This window comes from Saccostrea cucullata, unplaced genomic scaffold (genome assembly GCF_032062105.1).
Source record: "Saccostrea cucullata isolate Sc308-1 unplaced genomic scaffold, CSIRO_AGI_Scuc_v1 ctg1513, whole genome shotgun sequence".
NCBI lineage: Eukaryota > Metazoa > Mollusca > Bivalvia > Ostreida > Ostreidae > Saccostrea > Saccostrea cuccullata.
The window spans coordinates 64,874-83,665 of NW_026921540.1; the positions used below are offsets into that span (position 1 = coordinate 64,874).

The 18,792-nt window shown below is 33.5% G+C and overlaps 2 protein-coding genes across 3 annotated transcripts in view; both read right to left on the minus strand.

Annotated features, from left to right (window-relative positions):
• Positions 1 to 18,792, minus strand: part of LOC134260252 (uncharacterized) — a 117,652-nt gene that overhangs the window by 12,219 nt on the left and 86,641 nt on the right. The window contains exons 1-5 of one of the 2 annotated variants that reach the window (XM_062742823.1): positions 7,004 to 7,152; positions 3,938 to 4,621; positions 2,459 to 2,892; positions 966 to 1,703; positions 289 to 529 (exon numbers count right to left, since the gene is read on the minus strand). The exons of the other annotated variant lie outside the window; for it this stretch is intronic. Of the exons in view, the coding sequence (XP_062598807.1) occupies positions 289 to 529; positions 966 to 1,703; positions 2,459 to 2,892; positions 3,938 to 4,621; positions 7,004 to 7,040 (2,134 nt within the window). The 5' untranslated portion in view covers positions 7,041 to 7,152. Of the gene's footprint in view, positions 1 to 288; positions 530 to 965; positions 1,704 to 2,458; positions 2,893 to 3,937; positions 4,622 to 7,003; positions 7,153 to 18,792 lie in introns of those variants that run through there. 2 annotated transcript variants of the gene reach the window in all.
• LOC134260249 (uncharacterized) lies at positions 11,184 to 14,743 on the minus strand. Its single transcript, XM_062742820.1, has 3 exons — positions 14,611 to 14,743; positions 12,065 to 12,168; positions 11,184 to 11,793 (listed from the first exon to the last, which is right to left on the minus strand). Exons 2-3 carry the CDS (start codon positions 12,152 to 12,154, stop codon positions 11,338 to 11,340), a joined length of 546 nt encoding a protein of 181 aa, XP_062598804.1. The 5' UTR covers positions 12,155 to 12,168; positions 14,611 to 14,743; the 3' UTR covers positions 11,184 to 11,337.

Sequence of the window (18,792 nt, forward strand, 5' to 3'; positions counted from 1 at the left end):
AGCAAATTAATATAGACCTCTAATCTTAGATTTTTTAAACCAAGTTTAGGTAGAATTTGCTGGGTTCTTTTTAATGGATATACATATAACTGCTTTAATCACATGTACGAATCTGATAAGTGATCTATGATGCGAACATAAATTTAGATATTTGAAATAAACTAAAAGAACGTCCTCAAATGTGTTCTAAATAGAAGTTTTTTTCTTATATATTGATTTTTTATTTCACTATTACGTACAAAAATAATATTTTTAAATGGTCTATATGTATTACTTGATCAAATTTACCTATTATATTTTCTTTATGCTGTAACGGGGGACAATCTTTGTTATTCTCTCCGCACACTTCTGCCTTAGTTATAGTCTCTCCAGAACGTTTAATTTGAATATTGTCGTAAAGTCTATCCGGCAGGAAGTGAAAAGTCTTCATGGCGTCGGTGTAGCGCGTGGCCCAGTAAAGACCGCTCTCTTCCGGATCCGGTTCTTGTGGTTGATCAAAAAAGAAATGAGTTGCATGGGACATCACAACCTTAGGATAAAAAATAATACATAAAGGTGTTTGACTTTTAAGATTATTTTCAGATATCAAAGTTTTTTTTATATCATTTGGATTTCTTAAAATTCAAACTGATATACTTGTCATACAATAAAGGTTGTCTAATCCGCCACCACTGGTTTCAAATATATTAGTCGGATCAGACAAAATTCCGGATTGGATACTTTTTAAACAAATAAAGTACTGTAAGGAAGTTATTAAAGTATAAAGCAAGATTTTGGAATTCACACTATCCGGTTAAAACAATTATCAATGTAAAGCTATCCTCGTAAAAACAAATCTGTGTGCCAAACTTAATTATGCTATTGGGCGTTTAATGTACATGTATATTCTACTAATTTCCAGTAAAAAGGTAACTTTTACCTATTGCACATTTATGACATCATAAAATGTAACAAAATATACAAACCTTATACCCATTATTAGCTAGGACGTATGCTCTTTTTCCTATTCCCCATTCCCAAATATTCTGCCAGCCATTTGCGTATACTTCGGAATTAGGTATTGATTTTCTATTAATAGGAGCACCATTATCTCCCATGAGTCCGTCTTCCCAACCAGCCAGATCAAGTCCTAAGCTATTTGTTATATTGGCAACCCGCTTCACAAAATATTCCTTAAGATGATGAGGTTCCTCATAATACGAATTTTGATTGGCCATTTCTTGGCATGCGCTCGAATTAACATTGGAATCTTTTGCCGTTTCATCTCCACCAAAGTGGAAAAACTTTAATGGTTGCAATTGGTACCCTATATACATCTTTTGAATTTCCGATACGACTTTCTCTACGAAGGTGTAGGTTGACTCTATACAGGGATTTATTGCATTGTCGTTAAACATTTGGACGGATTCATATTTACTCGTATCGTTTGGATCGATAAGTCGATATTGGTTCGCGAGCTCTGGGTTTGTTTTCTCATATTTTTTATATCTTGCCTCCATAGCTTTGATTCCGGCATGGAAATGCCCTGGCATATCTATTTCCGGAATGACATCGATGTGACGTTTGGTGGCCTCCCTTAGAATGTCTTGAAATTCGGAAACATTGAAATATCCGGAACCGGAAGTGGTGTCATCACCACCGGAACCAAGCTGAGGAATTATACATTTCGTCTCCTCCAGATCATGACAACGTTTTCCTCCAACCTTCATCAGAAAAAAGAAAACATTCAAGTTATCGTTATCATTTAAATAGTAGGTTTCATTTTATACTGTTAGGATACTTGATTTAATAAATATCATTTTATTATTCATGAATTATTAAACATAATGTGTTTTTACTGGTAAAAAGTTCAAATGGAAGATTTATAGTTATATCTTATTTCGGGGTTCTTATTATAGATCCATGACTTATACACATTTTATATTTTACGTATTTTCAGACAAGGCCACACCAATAAAAATTTTTGTTCGTCGGACCCGCGCGCTCGTATTTAAACAAAACTATATAAATAAAATTAATTAAAAATCCCCGCACCATGGAATTCTGTGCTGTTTTCTGTTTAATTTCCGCTCTATTTATGGTACTTTTAATCTACTTACTCTGCCAATTAAAATAAAATATAATTCTCCGCTTAATTTTTTTCACGCCCCGTCTAAAACTTTTGCCTACAATAAAGAAATAATATTATTATTTAATCGCTAGCGCGCTCGTACTTTTTTCATCAAATGTCCAACGAACAAGAAATTGAATTGGTGTGGCACAAAAAAAAAAGAATTCAATCAAAGAGGGAAATTGTGTCTAAAATTTTGTAATACATATTTGAAACAAATTGAGTGCAGTTAGACTTTATAATAAAAACCAATTCAGCCAAAGGAAAAAAAAACGAAGAAATAAAGAAACTCTTATCCCTGCATTTCTTATTGGTATCCAAAATTAACAAAAGAATACGAATAGTCACCTCCGTTAATTCAGGGAGACCTGGAATTTCTATCCTCCAACCTTCATCGTCCGACAAATGTAGATGTAATTTATTCATCTTGTACATTGACATGGCATCCATTAACCGTACAATATCCTTTTTCGTCCTGAAGTTCCGTGACACATCCACGTGCATACCTCGATGTTGAAAACGAGGCTCGTCTTCAATTGATACATCCGGTATACTATTTTTGTCATGTGATCCTGCCACCAAACTAAGAATCGACTGTATCCCATAATGCACAGCTGTGGGGGTAGTTCCTACCAGTGTAACTGTCGATTTTTCTGTATCAGTCTGTAATCTATAAAAGCCCGGATTTCCACCGATGGATGAATTTTTGTAGATTCTAATTCTGTTTCGGTGTTGGTCGTTAGATGTATTGTTATCTATATTTGTGTTCAATCCTAGTTTTTCTTCAAAAAAGACGGAAAAAATATTAGAAATTTTAGCAAACATATTAATATAAATGTATATTCTTAGCAGGATTAATTATTTGTTTGTTTTTTTTAAAATAATTGAATAAACAATTTTTACATCTAGCAAAAATGCGAAAATGCATATTGTTTTTATAAATGACCTTGAAAAAATATTTAACGACAAATGCAGAATGTTTTTTTTGCAATCCGCCTGTTTGTATGTTTATTCACAAAAAAAGTTAAAGTTGTCCATAACTTTTGATGGCATGGGGCCATGGATTTCATATTTCACAGGTTTATCATCTGTGGCAAGAACTTTCCTTGTGTACCACCGACTTTGAATTGACCTTGGAGTGTGACCAACTTTAAAAAAAAAGATTCACATTTTTAAATTGGTCATGACTTTTGACTTTAAGTGCTAGGGCTATCATACTTCAGATTTCGTATATTCATTGTAACAAGACCTTACAGTGGATATTAGTTTTTTTACCCTTAAACCTTGACCTTAGAAATTGACCCAATTTTAAAAACCTTTAGCCCTGCACATAACTTTTCAACAGTTAGATCGAGGGTTTTCATAATTCACAAGTATATTCCTTCCTTTGGATACTAACAATTTTGAACTTTAGAGTTTAGACCTTGACCTTTGGGGCTTGACTTAGTTTTGAGAAACTTCAACCCTCCCCATCTGCCACACGAGGTCATTAGTGTTTCACAAAAACATATTTTTTACAATGTATACAGTATATAAATATCAAACTAAAAAGATATACACCACTTATAAAGCATAAAGCAATAGTTATCTTGTCAAATGAAATAAAACATGATAAGACCATTTTTAAAACCTAAAAATCTCTTTTCATTTTAAACATTATGAATTTTAACTTCTTGTAAGCAAATCAATCTTTCGAAATGTTAACAGTGTTTTTAATTTTTTTTTAGCACTTTCGTACAACTAAGCATCTCTCTAATACTTACTTTTAATGACTAGTATGTATGACCAACTGACAATGATGTACATAAACATATTTCAATGTCTTACCTTTTAAAAGTATGCAACTTTCTGAAACAGCCTGTGTGCATACTGCCGTCATTTCACTCACACGCAAAGACTTCTGGGATAGAACTTCAATATATTTAGGAGTAGGAATAATCAGTTTTGCATGAGTATTAAAATTACGAACTTTCTGCCTTCTATAACGATCCTGTGGTGTGAAAGGGTTAAACTGATCAACTCGATATCGTTTCCACTGACCGATAGTTTCGTAATTTGTCACAAATTTCTTCCCTGTAGCAGTTGATTTGATGTTGGCGGGTTTCAGGTTTGGCCCGGCCACGTACCAATTTGGGGGAACATCCGTTCTGGACACTGTCCACCACTGCCCGAAAAACTCAATAAAATGAGATCCATTTGGAGAAATATTGGGAAAATCTGGCATCGGGGTCATGCTAAACAAACAACCTTTTATTTGTTTAAATTTCACTTTATAGTTAGAGGATATGTATCCTTCCGCAGAAGGGAGGTGATCAGGTTCAATCCTAAAGAAACTGTAAAAGTAAATGGACCAATTGTCTGGTCTGATTACCTCACTTCCGGTATTAGTGAGAGTGAGGCTGAATCTATGTTTTGTTCCGTCATATTTTGTGTTATCGTGAACTGAGATTTCTACACCGAGATTTGCACCAATGTAGTCTACGTCAGTCTGTTGTAAGGCAGATGTGTATGCTACAAATATATTGTAAGGATATGAAAAAATTAAAATCATTAGAAATACGTGTAATGAATCAATGTTTGCAAAAAAAAAAATATGTTTATGAAAAGAAATTAAACAAATTACATATAAGGAAAACTGTAAATTAATCTCTTATATATGCATGATTTTCTTACAATACTTTTTTTCTCGTAATCAAACAAAGCAAGACTTTAACGGGCACAGTAATTTCAAGATACCCTTAAGGGGTTAAATGATTCAGCATTTAATATCATGAATAAAAAAAAGATTAATATGTCTACTCAGTAATTTGTTAATATAAAGAAGAAAAAATTATGAAAAATATTTATGGAATTCACTGACTAACTTTCTTAAAACTCGATATCATTGAGATGGTGGCAATGTCAAAGGGATCCCTTTCAGCAATGAACATGAAAATGTAAGGTAGCTGAAAGGGTTTTAAACTTGACCCTTGACCTAGAAACTTCGTTTAAGAACAATTCACATCCATTCACCAGTAGCATTCTGTGACTGAAATATGAACCACATTAGACCAAGGCGAGTGAAGATATGCCCCGGACAAGGATTTTCGATATATATTCTGCAATAACCTGAACCCTAGACCTAGAAACAGGGTTCAAGGTCATTGCACACCCTCTACCAAAAGCCACTCTGTGGGTGAAGTAGCCAGATTGGGCCAAGGAGAGAGAAGATATGTTTCGGACAAGAAATCTCAGACGGACGGGCGGACAAGCTGATCATTCTAGGGCGCCTGCAGAACGGGACCCTAGTACAGGTGAATTTTTTATATTAATCAATGTGTATTGTAATTTTAACAGGTATTTGACATCAGTATATTTATATGACATAGGTTTCATACACAGTTAGGCTTGGTTTCATTATATGCGAAAGTCTCTCATGAGGAAAGAAAACCTCAAAATTTTGTTGTTCTATAAACAAGCTTTTAGTCCTATCCCAAGTTGTAAACATCCTGCAATTTTTTACGTGCATGGCAACAAGTGCATTTTTTATTACAGAAGCTACCACGCGTAGATATGCATTCAAGGTAATACCCGTGTTTTCATGTCTGGTAAAGTTCACCGGGTTAAGGTAAACTTTATACACGACTACAGATTACAATAGATATTAAGTGGAGAATAAATATAGCTACAGCCAGGAAGGCAAACAGTATAAAGGTGGTCCTTAATCTACAAGGTGTTTTTTTATGTCATTAAGGCAAATCTCTCAAACATGAAATACTGTACCGCTTTTTTTTACGAAAATATTAAGAAGGTGGATAAATTAATCTGTGAAAATGTCTTTTTAGTGAAAATTGCAAATTAATATTTTATGTTAAACATTCATTTCAAAGTACAAAGATGTATTTATCACGTACACATTTTAGAACTAGGAGGTATTTTAATTAATTTATTTATATTTTAAATGGTAAATGATTTCAATTGCTCAACCATTTTTTTTTAAATCAGAAAATGACAAGCTCCACAAATATATCACATTTCCCGGTAAAGTTATATAATTTCCAAAGGAGAAAAGCGGGAAGTATTTGCATTATAAGGTACATAAATCAAGATAAGGGACGACTGATCCCCTCGTAAATTGATTAAATGATCGAAACTCCCTTTGTAATATACAAAATACAAATAATACTGAACATGGATCATTCATTCAAAATCATAGAAATCATTATATCTTTGTTCTTTTCTCTACAGAAAATGACCAGTTTCTTTAAATAGGTCGAGACTGATTTACGAAAACATTATTTGAACCCGTTTGACCTTTTCCGAGTACGTGTATCAATGAACGCATCTGTTGGTCATTTGATAGGAACTTTATGGCACCTGTATTTAAGAGAATTAAAATTGAATGAGCAAAGAAAGATAAACTACTACGTGAGAAAATCTTTAATTTGAATTTATACACATTAAATTTATGTAAGAGTGTTTGGGGGGTTTTTTATGACAAGGAGAAAAAATGGTTCCTAGGCTAATGGAAATCATCCACATAATAACAGTATTACAGTATTAATATTCGGAGCGGTTTTAATTATTATCATACGAAGAGCATGCCATTTTTGATTAATGATGATGCTTTTTCTTTGCATATATATTTAGATTCAATGTATACGCTAACAATACATACATGTATTCTCTTCCTCCAGGCAAATCCACGAACAAGTTTTATAATTGATAAAATTCGTTTAAAGGTGGGAAATTAAATGCATCCTTGAAAAAGTAGTAAATATGTATGTATCTATTCGACCACCGGTGTTCTAGCTATCTGCATAATTTAACCTGTCAACTAAAAATGTAGGAACTTAAAAGTGCATTAATTATTTCACAGAACACGCAGACGCGGTAAAGAAAGAAAAAACTTACCTGTAAAAGCTACAAGGAATAAAACAACTAGATCCATGTTTAACTTCTCGTCCCCGCGATCTTTAATAAATATCTGACTTTTTTATACAGTCGACCTATTTCAAATATGTCTCGTTACCTTTCAATCGCAGCCTGGAAACGACCCACTCTCGTGGCATTTACTTTTGTTTGATGAAAGCCCTGAAGGAATTCCGAATGTTGTCAACATTGTGAAGACAATGTCACATTTATATTTATTTCTCCTCTTAACATGTTATTGTTTTCTTTAATGAATAATTTGTTTGTCTATTTTGAGTTTATTTATTTATTTATTTGTTGTACATTTTCTTCGATATCACATATCCTAATTAACAGTTTTTCTTCTTTTTTTTTTAAATGTGAAATATAATATTTCCAAAATAAAAAAATCAAAATGGAAATCGGTAAACGCATGTAAAGGTGAATTTAAAGTAGGTGAGGTTTTTTTTTTCGACATCAGAAAGGAAGGTATTCAAAATAAGATTTTGTTTCAAAATATGTGCTTTATAATATTAAAAAAAAGAAAATCAGAAAGATCCGATCACAACAGCCCGTAAAGGTGAACTTAAAGGTGAACTCTAAGTAGGTAACGTAGGCCTTTTACTTTCAAAGCCTCTGCGGATCTAAACAGCTAAAGGCAATTCTATCAGAATGCTTGTTCACTTGTAAAGCAGTAAAATTTCGTCGAGATAATTATCTTTTTTTTTTGATAGAGATGTATAAAATTCTTATTTGCTAAAAGTAAATTAAAAGTCGTTTTTACAGAATGCTGTACGTATAGTCGGGTATTTTATTTAAGAATATTTTACATATCCATACATTAATCTCATTTAGAATAAACATTAAAAGATACTTTATGTTTCACATTATACATTTGAGTTAAAAATAAACTTTGAACAAGGTATGAACACTTTATAAATTTATTTAAGCTTCGTTATCCATAGAAACATAATCATGTACAGCCATGGTCTACCCCAGTCAAATTAAAAAAAAATACAACCCCAGGAATCTCTTGACAAGCAAAATAAAGTCAACTCATTTCCAAACTTTAAAAAAAAGAGCATTTTTGGTGGTTTGGAGGGAGGATTAGTCGTAAACTTTTAATGCTTTTTCAAGGTTTATCGGACCGCCCATGCCCCCCCCCCTCCCCTCCCCATCTAGATCCGCGCATGGCAGACGTCCATACATGTACATGTAACGTACGTGTAGAACATACACTTGCCTAAGAGCCATTTAGTTTGACTTAGTACACGAAGGAAGATACGTTTGTTAACTGGGATATGATTTATTTTCAAATTCAAATGTCAATTCTAAGTACCTGGATAGATATTTATATAATAGTACACGTACTTTTCAGAATGTCAACGAAGAATTTATTATCCGAACATGAAAGTTAATCACAATGGGAAGTTTACTTTGATTAAATATATTGTATGTTAACCTTTTTTTGATCGATAAAGCTTGTTTGTTTTTATTATCTTAGTACCCTAAATTCTAATAAGCATTGCGTATTATTTAAAAGCCTCGTATAGCAGGAAGTAAATTGTCAGCCCACCAACAATTTTTGAGTCTATATGATCATGTTGCTTATGAAAAATGTCATGAATGGATAATTAATATAACGTTCTCTTTACCCCCGCTTCAAAATATTTTAACATAAAAGTCACCAAATACTGTTATGGTCTTCAACTTAAGATCCAAAGACATTCGGTGTCACTTAGCAGCGAGTGTTTTCTACCATATCGCCGCCAGGGACATTGGCTTTTTTTTTTTTGGAGACTCATCAAAAAGACCCGGCCCTTCACTTATCGTACTGGAGGCCCATTGGTCCTGCTTAAGTACTTGACTCTAGAAATCTAAGCTCATGTGCCATGATTTCAATAATTTGTTAAGAAACTATGTAGATCAGTTTTCATTTATACAGGTTTCCATTGAAAAAAAATACTGCAACTGCAACGCGAGTTGTCACTCATTGCACAATCTTGCTACGCTTATAATACTGATTCTTTCATAGCATACATATACATCTATTCCTCATCTTCCTCATGCATTTGTCGTATAAAAAATGATTTTACACTTAATAAATGATATGATTTAATTGTTTTTTGTTGTTGTTGTTTTTTTGTTTTTTTTTGTATTTCTTGGCATTTGTCTTTGAACAAACTCATACTTCCTGCTATATCCTATTTAGTACAAGATGCATATTAGACATGTTAGATGCAAACCCTTTATCACTATTAACAATTTTTAGGTCTTCTAGAGCAAAACACATCATAATCATTTTCATTTAACATGTAAACAGTTAAATGGACCAGTTGTCCACTCTGAATTCCTTGGATGGCTTGTACCTCGCACATAACCTCGGACGTCAAAGGTGTTCTACCAGCTTGCTGATTCAGCCATGTGATCTTATTTAAATTTGTTTCAAATGCCATACATTTGAAATCCGAGGTACTTCCGAGTTACTTTGTGAAACACCCACGTTTTTGTTCTTGCTTTCAAAGCCTACATAAGATTGTAATCAAATCCTATTTACATTGAAGAATTGGACAAGTTAAGAAACCTTTAAGAACTTTATGCAGAGAGAAATATGAATTGAGTGACAAGGCAGTTTCCGGAGGAGAAATGTAACGATCTGATGTGTATTCCTCCGTCAATCACATCTGAGGTTTCAAAGGAGCGTAGGGAAGTCAGCCGAGGATTAAGGATTGCCAATTGTCTGGTCTGATTACGTCACTTCAAGTGTTTGGGAGAGTGAGGCTGAATCACTATTTTGTTCCGTCAATAGGCTTAGCATATTCCCGAAACAAGTTTATCTTTTAAAGAGAGATAGGTGAGTTAGCGCCGTAGCAATTCTTAAACACAGAAAGGAAGGTTTGTGATCAACTAGTTTATTTCTTTAATGTTTAATGAGTCTGGTGTCAGATAGAGTTCAAATTTTTTGTGAAGTGCATTTTATATAATTCAAATTATATTACTGTGGACCTGCATTGTACCAATCGCTTATTGTTTCTTGCCAACAAACTTTGAAAAGAAAAAAAAAATTATGAGGTTGAGGACTTTATCCAGGAGGGGGGTATAACTCGCAAGCTAGATGTCTACAATCTTGGCATTATATAACCCACGTTTTTGTGTAGTTTACTTTAAGGTGGAAGTTACACAATAAAAAAAAAACAAACTTCAGAATCAGAAACAGACATATGGATTAACGTAGTTGAGCGCTAGCAATAAGGCCAAAGTATACGTAGGTCTTAGTCTCTCCGACATGAGTTTTAAATCAAGTAGGTAAAATTTTCTTTTATCTTTTTCCAAATATTTTTTCCCTTTTCTTTAATCTCAATTCAATCACAATTAAGCTTACACATGTTATTTTCTAATTTAAATAGTTTAAATGAACGTTCCATTGTAACTATTAAGTACAACTGACAGGAGCTTGTATTTCTTAGGTTGCTATGGTTTTTTCAAGTCCTTCACATTTACCGGTTTTTATATTTTTATTTTATTTTAACATTTAATAGTGGATGTTATGCCCATGCATTTGATACAACATTTGGAATTTCCGAGGGTCTGCGTTGTGTGTCCTATTCCGAATTTGTATTAGAGTTACTGTATTTGTATATTTTAGAGTTACTGTATTTGTATATTTTATAAGATCGATCAACATGCACTATCTTGACCTTATTTGTTCATTTATTTTTCAAAAGACATAATTCTTTTTTTATCGATTCAATAACTCAAATATTACTTTGAAATAACAGCATGAAAGGATGGAAATACAAATAGAATTTCATTTAAAACAAATCTTTGCTTTCAAATCGATAAATATTAAGAATAACAAATTCACGAAATTAATGAAAAAACTGTTTCTGAAATATTTGTATAACATATTTTTATTACATTTTTCAATGACAAGTACAACAATGTTTAGTAAATACATGTAGTACATATGAAAAGGAGAAAAACAAACATGACCCACATTATTATATATCAAGAAGACCAAAAGGGATTGATGTCTTTGGAATTAGCATTACTTTTAATAGAGGGGCATTACTAATATTCACAAAGTGATAGTTGAAAAAAATGAGTAATTGGCTTGCTAAATTATAACGAGAATAAGTATTCAAAATATATCTTAATAAGATTACATGACTGTATAATTTTTATAATTTAGATTTCCGTGAAACTCCATTTATCTTTATTATCATCGCGCTTTACAATATCTGCAAAAAAACCCCTAAGTACACCTTTACGAAATATAATTTAGAATCCAATACTTCTAGTTCACATAGATACAAAAACATGCCTGAAGAATATTTTCATGCATTGTTATTTCGGACATGAATATGGAGATATGCCGGATCTCCCTGAGAAACAAATCCTTCAGCGATGTATTTCTCATCGGGAGAATAACTCGATGTCCATTTCATAGTTCCTCCGCTATAAAATGTAGTTCCAATTTCCAGCATCTTATCGTCAAATTTGCGAACAATTTCCTTTTTTCGTTCGCACCAAAGAAACCCTGCTTTATTCATTCCCCTGTAAGGATTACCATACATGATGCAAAGTTTAAAGTTATCAACATCATAAGCAACAACACCGACCGTGCCATACAAGGAATACCTTGTCTTATGGAATCCAAGACAATGGAAGGAGTTAGGTGCAATACTCGCGGGCAGGACAGAGTGAATTATCCCACGGTTGGGGGCTACACATCCATTTACCATTGCTGTATCAGACAGATTTTTAATCTTCATACACAGTGGATGACCATTCTGAAAAAAAAGGTTTTAAAGTCAGTTAAATTGTAAAAATGGAGGATTTTGCCTCTTAAGCATACATATAAAAACGGTTTGTGGCCCCTTGACTTATTTTCTAAAACAGACAATTTCGTATTGAATCTTTCACTTCCTTCAGACTCAAAGTGAACAACAGAAAGCATTATAAAATTGTTTTTCTCCTGTTTTTTTTTCTGTAAGTACAGCCTTCTTTCCGACATACAACTTGGATAGCTTATTAAAAAGTATCAAAGCATTAAATAATCACTGTAAGACGTTTTCCCAGCTCCACCAAAAGGTTTTGTTCATCTTCTGTAATGGCATCCGTCAGTATTCCTTTCTCTTTTCCTGTTGCCATTTGTTGCTTTTAACCTAGAATAAATGTTAATCTTTCATTACAAGTTAAAATATATACATCAATGTGCATTTCAGATCCGAGTTCAATTTTTATATGTTTTAAAACATAATACACCCAAAATTGTGATATTGGCATTTAAAAGGATGGCTCATAGGGATTACTATACATGTAGCATATAAGAAATATCACTCGCTGCTTTGTTATTTTTCATAATTTCCTTATTGACAAGTAAGCGATAATAGATGATACCATTTACGTACTGTGCATGGTATTGCTGCTGAATTATGAACATGTATCAAATGGGAAGATAGAATATTTTGTAAACAAAAGAAAGTCGACACGAGGGAATACAACGACTTTTCTTGAGAACAGAAATGAAGGAAAACAACATTGTTCTGTAGAATATGTTCAAGTCCATTTGAATGTGAGGGTGAATTACACCTAGAATTTGGTAATTCAAACCTTATTTGACATACATGTAAATTCTCCTTGAGTTAACAATTCTCCATATTTAGAAAACTCATTGACCTTAGTGGTCATTGCTATGTGGTGAATTTTTCAAGCATTGTTGCAAAATAGCTCTGTTTTTTAAATATGTCTATTGTTTGCTTTCAACTCAAGATAACATTTTAAATTGAAATTCCATGAACTTTTGATCAACCCTCGTATATGAGATTAACAGACCGAAAAAAGATCCTGAGAATTACCAGATAAATTTATCTGGTCATAACAAGCGTGCAGGATGACTCATTTTTTGTGTAGTATTTTTAGGTCAATTTATAATCACATTATACATACATACGGCATTACACTTGATTGAATATAATATCTACAGTTTTTCAAGTGAAATATAGATTAACAAAAGATTAGTTAAAATCTCTTTTATCATCTGCCAATTTGTATTTTTCAGTAAGAAACGTGTAGTAAACATAAGCGTCCTATCACTGAAACTGAAAGCAATGGAAATAATGATTTGTATAGGCGTCCTTAAATTAAAATTGTATTTAAAAGAAAATAAGATATTTCTTTTTTTTCTGACCTAGCTCTTTAATTTTATCTTGAGAAATGATTGAGTACTAGAAAGTGCTTGACTTTATGCCTATATCGTGATGTTTTTTCTCACATGGAGACCTCTACATATAATATAGTACATTGTGTAATAAAAAAAAATCATTGAAACAAAATCAACCCGACACAAAGCAACCCAGACAAAAAAATACTAGAGTAAACTAATTAAACTTTAACTACAGTTTCAGGAGGGATTCTTGTCTGGTTTCTTACTAAATGAAATGTTCAAAATATATTTGCTTATATGACTGACATAGTAAGATGTAAGAGCTTTAAGCTACATTGATACTCTGATAAGAGAGATAACTCGTAATGACACAAATGTCTATTTTTCCTTTATATATTTGTCAAGATTAAGTGCCTTTTTTTTTTCAATTTTGCCCCACAAGGCATGCTATAATTGTTTGTATTTTATTCAGCATATACAATTGCTTTGAAAAATCATAAAAGTTTAAGAAAAATTTCATATAAGTGAGCGGAGGGTTTATGAAACTTTAATGATCATATTTTTGTTTTCTCGTTCTGTAAGCTTTTGGGTCAAAAAGCAAGCTTTGGGTCAAAAATCCGTAAAAAGCGTTTTTCTTGTTAAAAGATCGAAACTTTTTTTTTTGTATCTTTTTGTATCTTTTTGTAAAAACTTTACCATATGTGAAAAAAAAGAAAAAAAAATGATTATAATAATAGTACCAAAAAAAAACTAATATATCCTAAAGATTGATATATTCACTGCATGTAAATTTCTAGTCAGTCTCAGGGGGGTCACACTCGTACCTTTCACTTATGTATATGTATCCTGTATTCTTTAATATAAGGTTATCCCACTTAATGATTTGTTATACATTTTACTTTATGCCATTCAATTAAATGACATAATCGACAATACTGCATGTCTGTGTTTGGTTATTTTTTTTAATTCACTATCAGGCTGATATTTCACATAGGAGGCATAAAGTGAATTATTGTTAAATATGTTTCAACTTCTTTTGTTCATTTGTTGTCAAAGAGAAGAGTTAAACATACGCCAAATTTTCACATTTCTTGGAAGTATTTTCCATTGAAAGAGGGAGAGGCCCTTCATTTGAAAAAAAAAAAAACACTAGAATCTCATCTGCCTGTAACCAAGGCTGCTTTTTGGCAAGTTTCGTAGAAATTGGTCCATTGGTTCGAATTCTAGAGAGGAAGTTGTAAATGTGAAATGTTTACAGACGGATGGTGAAAAGACAGCTGGACACATGTACAACAGACAATATGTGAACTTTCAGCTCAAGTGACCTAGAAACGTTATGTTAAAGATTTTCGTTACTGTAGTTAAATACTAATTTTTGGTAGGTTAAGCCTTATAAAGTTTAAATAATCCTAGCTTTTGAAAGAATATTCAAAGGACGTACCTTTCCCTCTCTGAATAAATTTTCTTTCCTTTCCTTTTAATGACAATTAGTTAAAACGAAATTGTGTCAAGATTGTAGAAATCTCTTCAATCAACTGCACGTCAATAATAATATTTGTAAATAGTTTATAATACTGTACGTGTTTAACAGTTGATAAGATGCCTATCATCGGTATGTTTCATATTCTTATCAAATAAATGTGTATTTAACTTTTCAATTAAATACAGTAGTTATGATAAAATTCTATACTGTTTGTTAATAATATATTAAGTGATATACAAGGTTTTTATGGAGCATTAAATTATTTTTAATTAATTTTACCTATTATTCTCGTACAGTATGATACTAATTTTATCAAAGTCGTACTTTTGATGAATTTTGATTTAACAAAATACAAGAAAAATTACATCTATGGGTAGGAAAATTAAGACTGTTAATATTATTTGAATAAACTGTCTTTGAAATGCATTTTTTACTTTATCAAAATATACTATACTAAATAGATAAACCGCAGAAATGAAATTCGATATCAGTCAATGTTTTTCACACAATACAACGAAACGAAATAGATTTCATATTTCATTAAGTCAATATTGGTCAAATATCAATATTTAGTGGTTTATCATGTCCTTGCTGATTTAACCAGTCTTATTGTTCTTACATGTACCTAGATAACAGTAATGTGAAAACCTTGTTTTCTTCCAAATGATTTAAGGTACTTTTTATTTATTTCTTCTTTTTTTTTTTTATTTATGCTTGTTCCAACCAACTAAGAGAATTTTTCACCCATATTGAGATACAACCACCTTTTGGTGGAGGACTGCAACATCTATTCTGTACTTACTAAGAGTCTTTGAGACTTGAGGGGATCTTTTTTCATGTCTGCGCCCGAATCTCGGTTTATACGGTCTCATCTGAAAGAGCGGTATCCACGTCCTACAGTGAAAATCAAACCCGCGGTTTAAAGATAAAATTAGAAGATAACAAGTAATATTTAAATCATAAGTTGATTCAGACATTCCAAAAGGAGCTCTTAACTGATCTCTTAAACATCAGAATCAAATTTAAAGGTGATCCGCAACTAGGCCATGTTTACGTTAATTATTTCAGATTCCCTATAAATCAAACAAACAATATGGATGTTATTTTGCTTGTTTAATATGGCGCTTCTGGCCGCGGTGATCAATTTGCTGGGGCTACCACAGGGCTGCCCCACAATCAACAATCAATACAACAAATGTGACGACCCAAATCGGGCGGATCATGCACTGGGTAGGTCACAAGTGCATGAACGTCACCAATGCAATAATCAATCAAATTCAATCAATCAATTATTAATCAATCAGTCAATGAATCAATTCAAATATCAATCAAGTCAATTACTTGTCAATCAATCAATTATTAATCAATCAATCAATTCAAATATCAATCAAGTAAATAAACAATGGAATGAGCGTAAGAATATGTGTTGCACTCGTCCAGTTGCGTTGAGGTGCGACGGAATACGCAAACCCTAAGAATTCCAACCACGATAAGGCTGAAATTGACGCTGTCCCCAACAGGCAGTCATCACGAGATAGGTAAAACGGAGACTTCATCACCGCGACATTGGTTGATGCGGAATCCCAAACAGGTAGTCATCACGGTATAGGTAGAATAGAGACCTCACCACCGCGACATTGGTTGATGCGAACGCTGTACCCAACAGGCAGTCTTTGAAGAATACGCAATCATACAGAATTCACTAATGCAACACAAGTTGATGAAGACGCTGGACCAAACAGGGCACCATTGAGGAAGATTGGAGCACATGACTATCACTGCGACATGGGATGTTGTGGACACAGGCCAAGCAGGAAGTCTTCAGCTACAATGACATAACAAGAACAGCAGTATTTGTTCTAAAACAGGAGGAGGGTGGGTGGGGAAAATTAAAATATTGCAACAATTCAACTTCACAAAATTTTCCATGACCTTACCGTTTTATCGATTTATCAAGAAAGGAAGAGGAGGAAACAACTAAGTATTAGACTAGTATATGTTAATGGACCTAAATTTTCCGGATTGATAGGTTGGGACTAAAGGTACATATAATTATATATCTGTAAGGGCTTAAGATATCCGGAATGGAAGGACATAGGGTTACTGAAATAAACTCACTTATCCGAGACAGGCTCGTATAAGTGGTATTATTTCAGATTCCCTATAAATCAAACAAACAATATGGATGTTATTTTGCTTGTTTAATATGGCGCTTCTGGCCGCGGTGATCAATTTGCTGGGGCTACCACAGGGCTGCCCCACAATCAACAATCAATACAACAAATGTGACGACCCAAATCGGGCGGATCATGCACTGGGTAGGTCACAAGTGCATGAACGTCACCAATGCAATAATCAATCAAATTCAATCAATCAATTATTAATCAATCAGTCAATGAATCAATTCAAATATCAATCAAGTCAATTACTTGTCAATCAATCAATTATTAATCAATCAATCAATTCAAATATCAATCAAGTCAATAAACAATGGAATGAGCGTAAGAATATGTGTTGCACTCGTCCAATTGCGTTGAGGTGCGACGGAATACGCAAACACTAGGAATTCCAACCACGACAAGGCTGAAGTGGACGGTATCCCAAACAGCCAGTCATTACGGTATAGGTTAAACAGAGACTTCATCACCGCGACATTGGTTGATGCGGAATCCCAAACAGGTAGTCATCACGGTATAGGTAGAATAGAGACCTCACCACCGCGACATTGGTTGATGCGAACGCTGTACCCAACAGGCAGTCTTTGAAGAATACGCAATCATACAGAATTCACTAATGCAACACAAGTTGATGAAGACGCTGGACCAAACAGGGCACCATTGAGGAAGATTGGAGCACATGACTATCACTGCGACATGGGATGTTGTGGACACAGGCCAAGCAGGAAGTCTTCAGCTACAATGACATAACAAGAACAGCAGTATTTGTTCTAAAACAGGAGGAGGGTGGGTGGGGAAAATTAAAATATTGCAACAATTCAACTTCACAAAATTTTCCATGACCTTACCGTTTTATCGATTTATCAAGAAAGGAAGAGGAGGAAACAACTAAGTATTAGACTAGTATATGTTAATGGACCTAAATTTTCCGGATTGATAGGTTGGGACTAAAGGTACATATAATTATATATCTGTAAGGGCTTAAGATATCCGGAATGGAAGGACATAGGGTTACTGAAATAAACTCACTTATCCGAGACAGGCTCGTATAAGTGGTATTATTTCAGATTCCCTATAAATCAAACAAACAATATGGATGTTATTTTGCTTGTTTAATATGGCGCTTCTGGCCGCGGTGATCAATTTGCTGGGGCTACCACAGGGCTGCCCCACAATCAACAATCAATACAACAAATGTGACGACCCAAATCGGGCGGATCATGCACTGGGTAGGTCACAAGTGCATGAACGTCACCAATGCAATAATCAATCAATTCAATCAATCAATTATTAATCAATCAGTCAATGAATCAATTCAAATATCAATCAAGTCAATTACTTGTCAATCAATCAATTATTAATCAATCAATCAATTCAAATATCAATCAAGTCAATAAACAATGGAATGAGCGTAAGAATATGTGTTGCACTCGTCCAATTGCGTTGAGGTGCGACGGAATACGCCACTTGCAAGGGCCATCAATACTCGTGTCTACTACGAGTAATCATGGAACTGCAACCGCCACCAATGGGGTGCCAAGAACCATGGTGACGGCGGCAGTACCTCAACGCAAATGGTCACCGTCGATCAGGGCCTGCTCATTCACCAATAACAATTTACAGAATAAGTGATTTCACAAGTTTACCAAGGAGCCAAGGACTTGTCCGTATAAAACAACTACTATTTCCTCTAACATTGTTGATACTTACCGACACTGTATTTTTCCATTGGTTACTTGTATAAATTACCTAAAAGGCTGTAACTCTTTTATGGCTTTTAAATAATTAAAACACCTCTTACCAAGTTTCCTTGCGTGACAAAGTAATATAGAACTTAGAAAAATATAACTATCTTTGCAAGTGTTGCTTATAGTTGTCTTAAAGGATTTTGTACTGAAACAAACCAAAATTGGAACAGGACAAGATACTGTCACGGTTTCACCTCTTCGCTTAAGGTACTAAG

Bases quoted from the DNA above. Each gene is read 5' to 3' on its own strand.
- LOC134260249 (XM_062742820.1), bottom strand. From the start codon at position 12,154: ATGGCAACAGGAAAAGAGAAAGGAATACTGACGGATGCCATTACAGAA. The intron at 11,794-12,064 runs GTGATTATTTAA...CTTTTTTTTCAG, and splicing joins AGCTGGGAAAACGTCTTACA to AATGGTCATCCACTGTGTAT.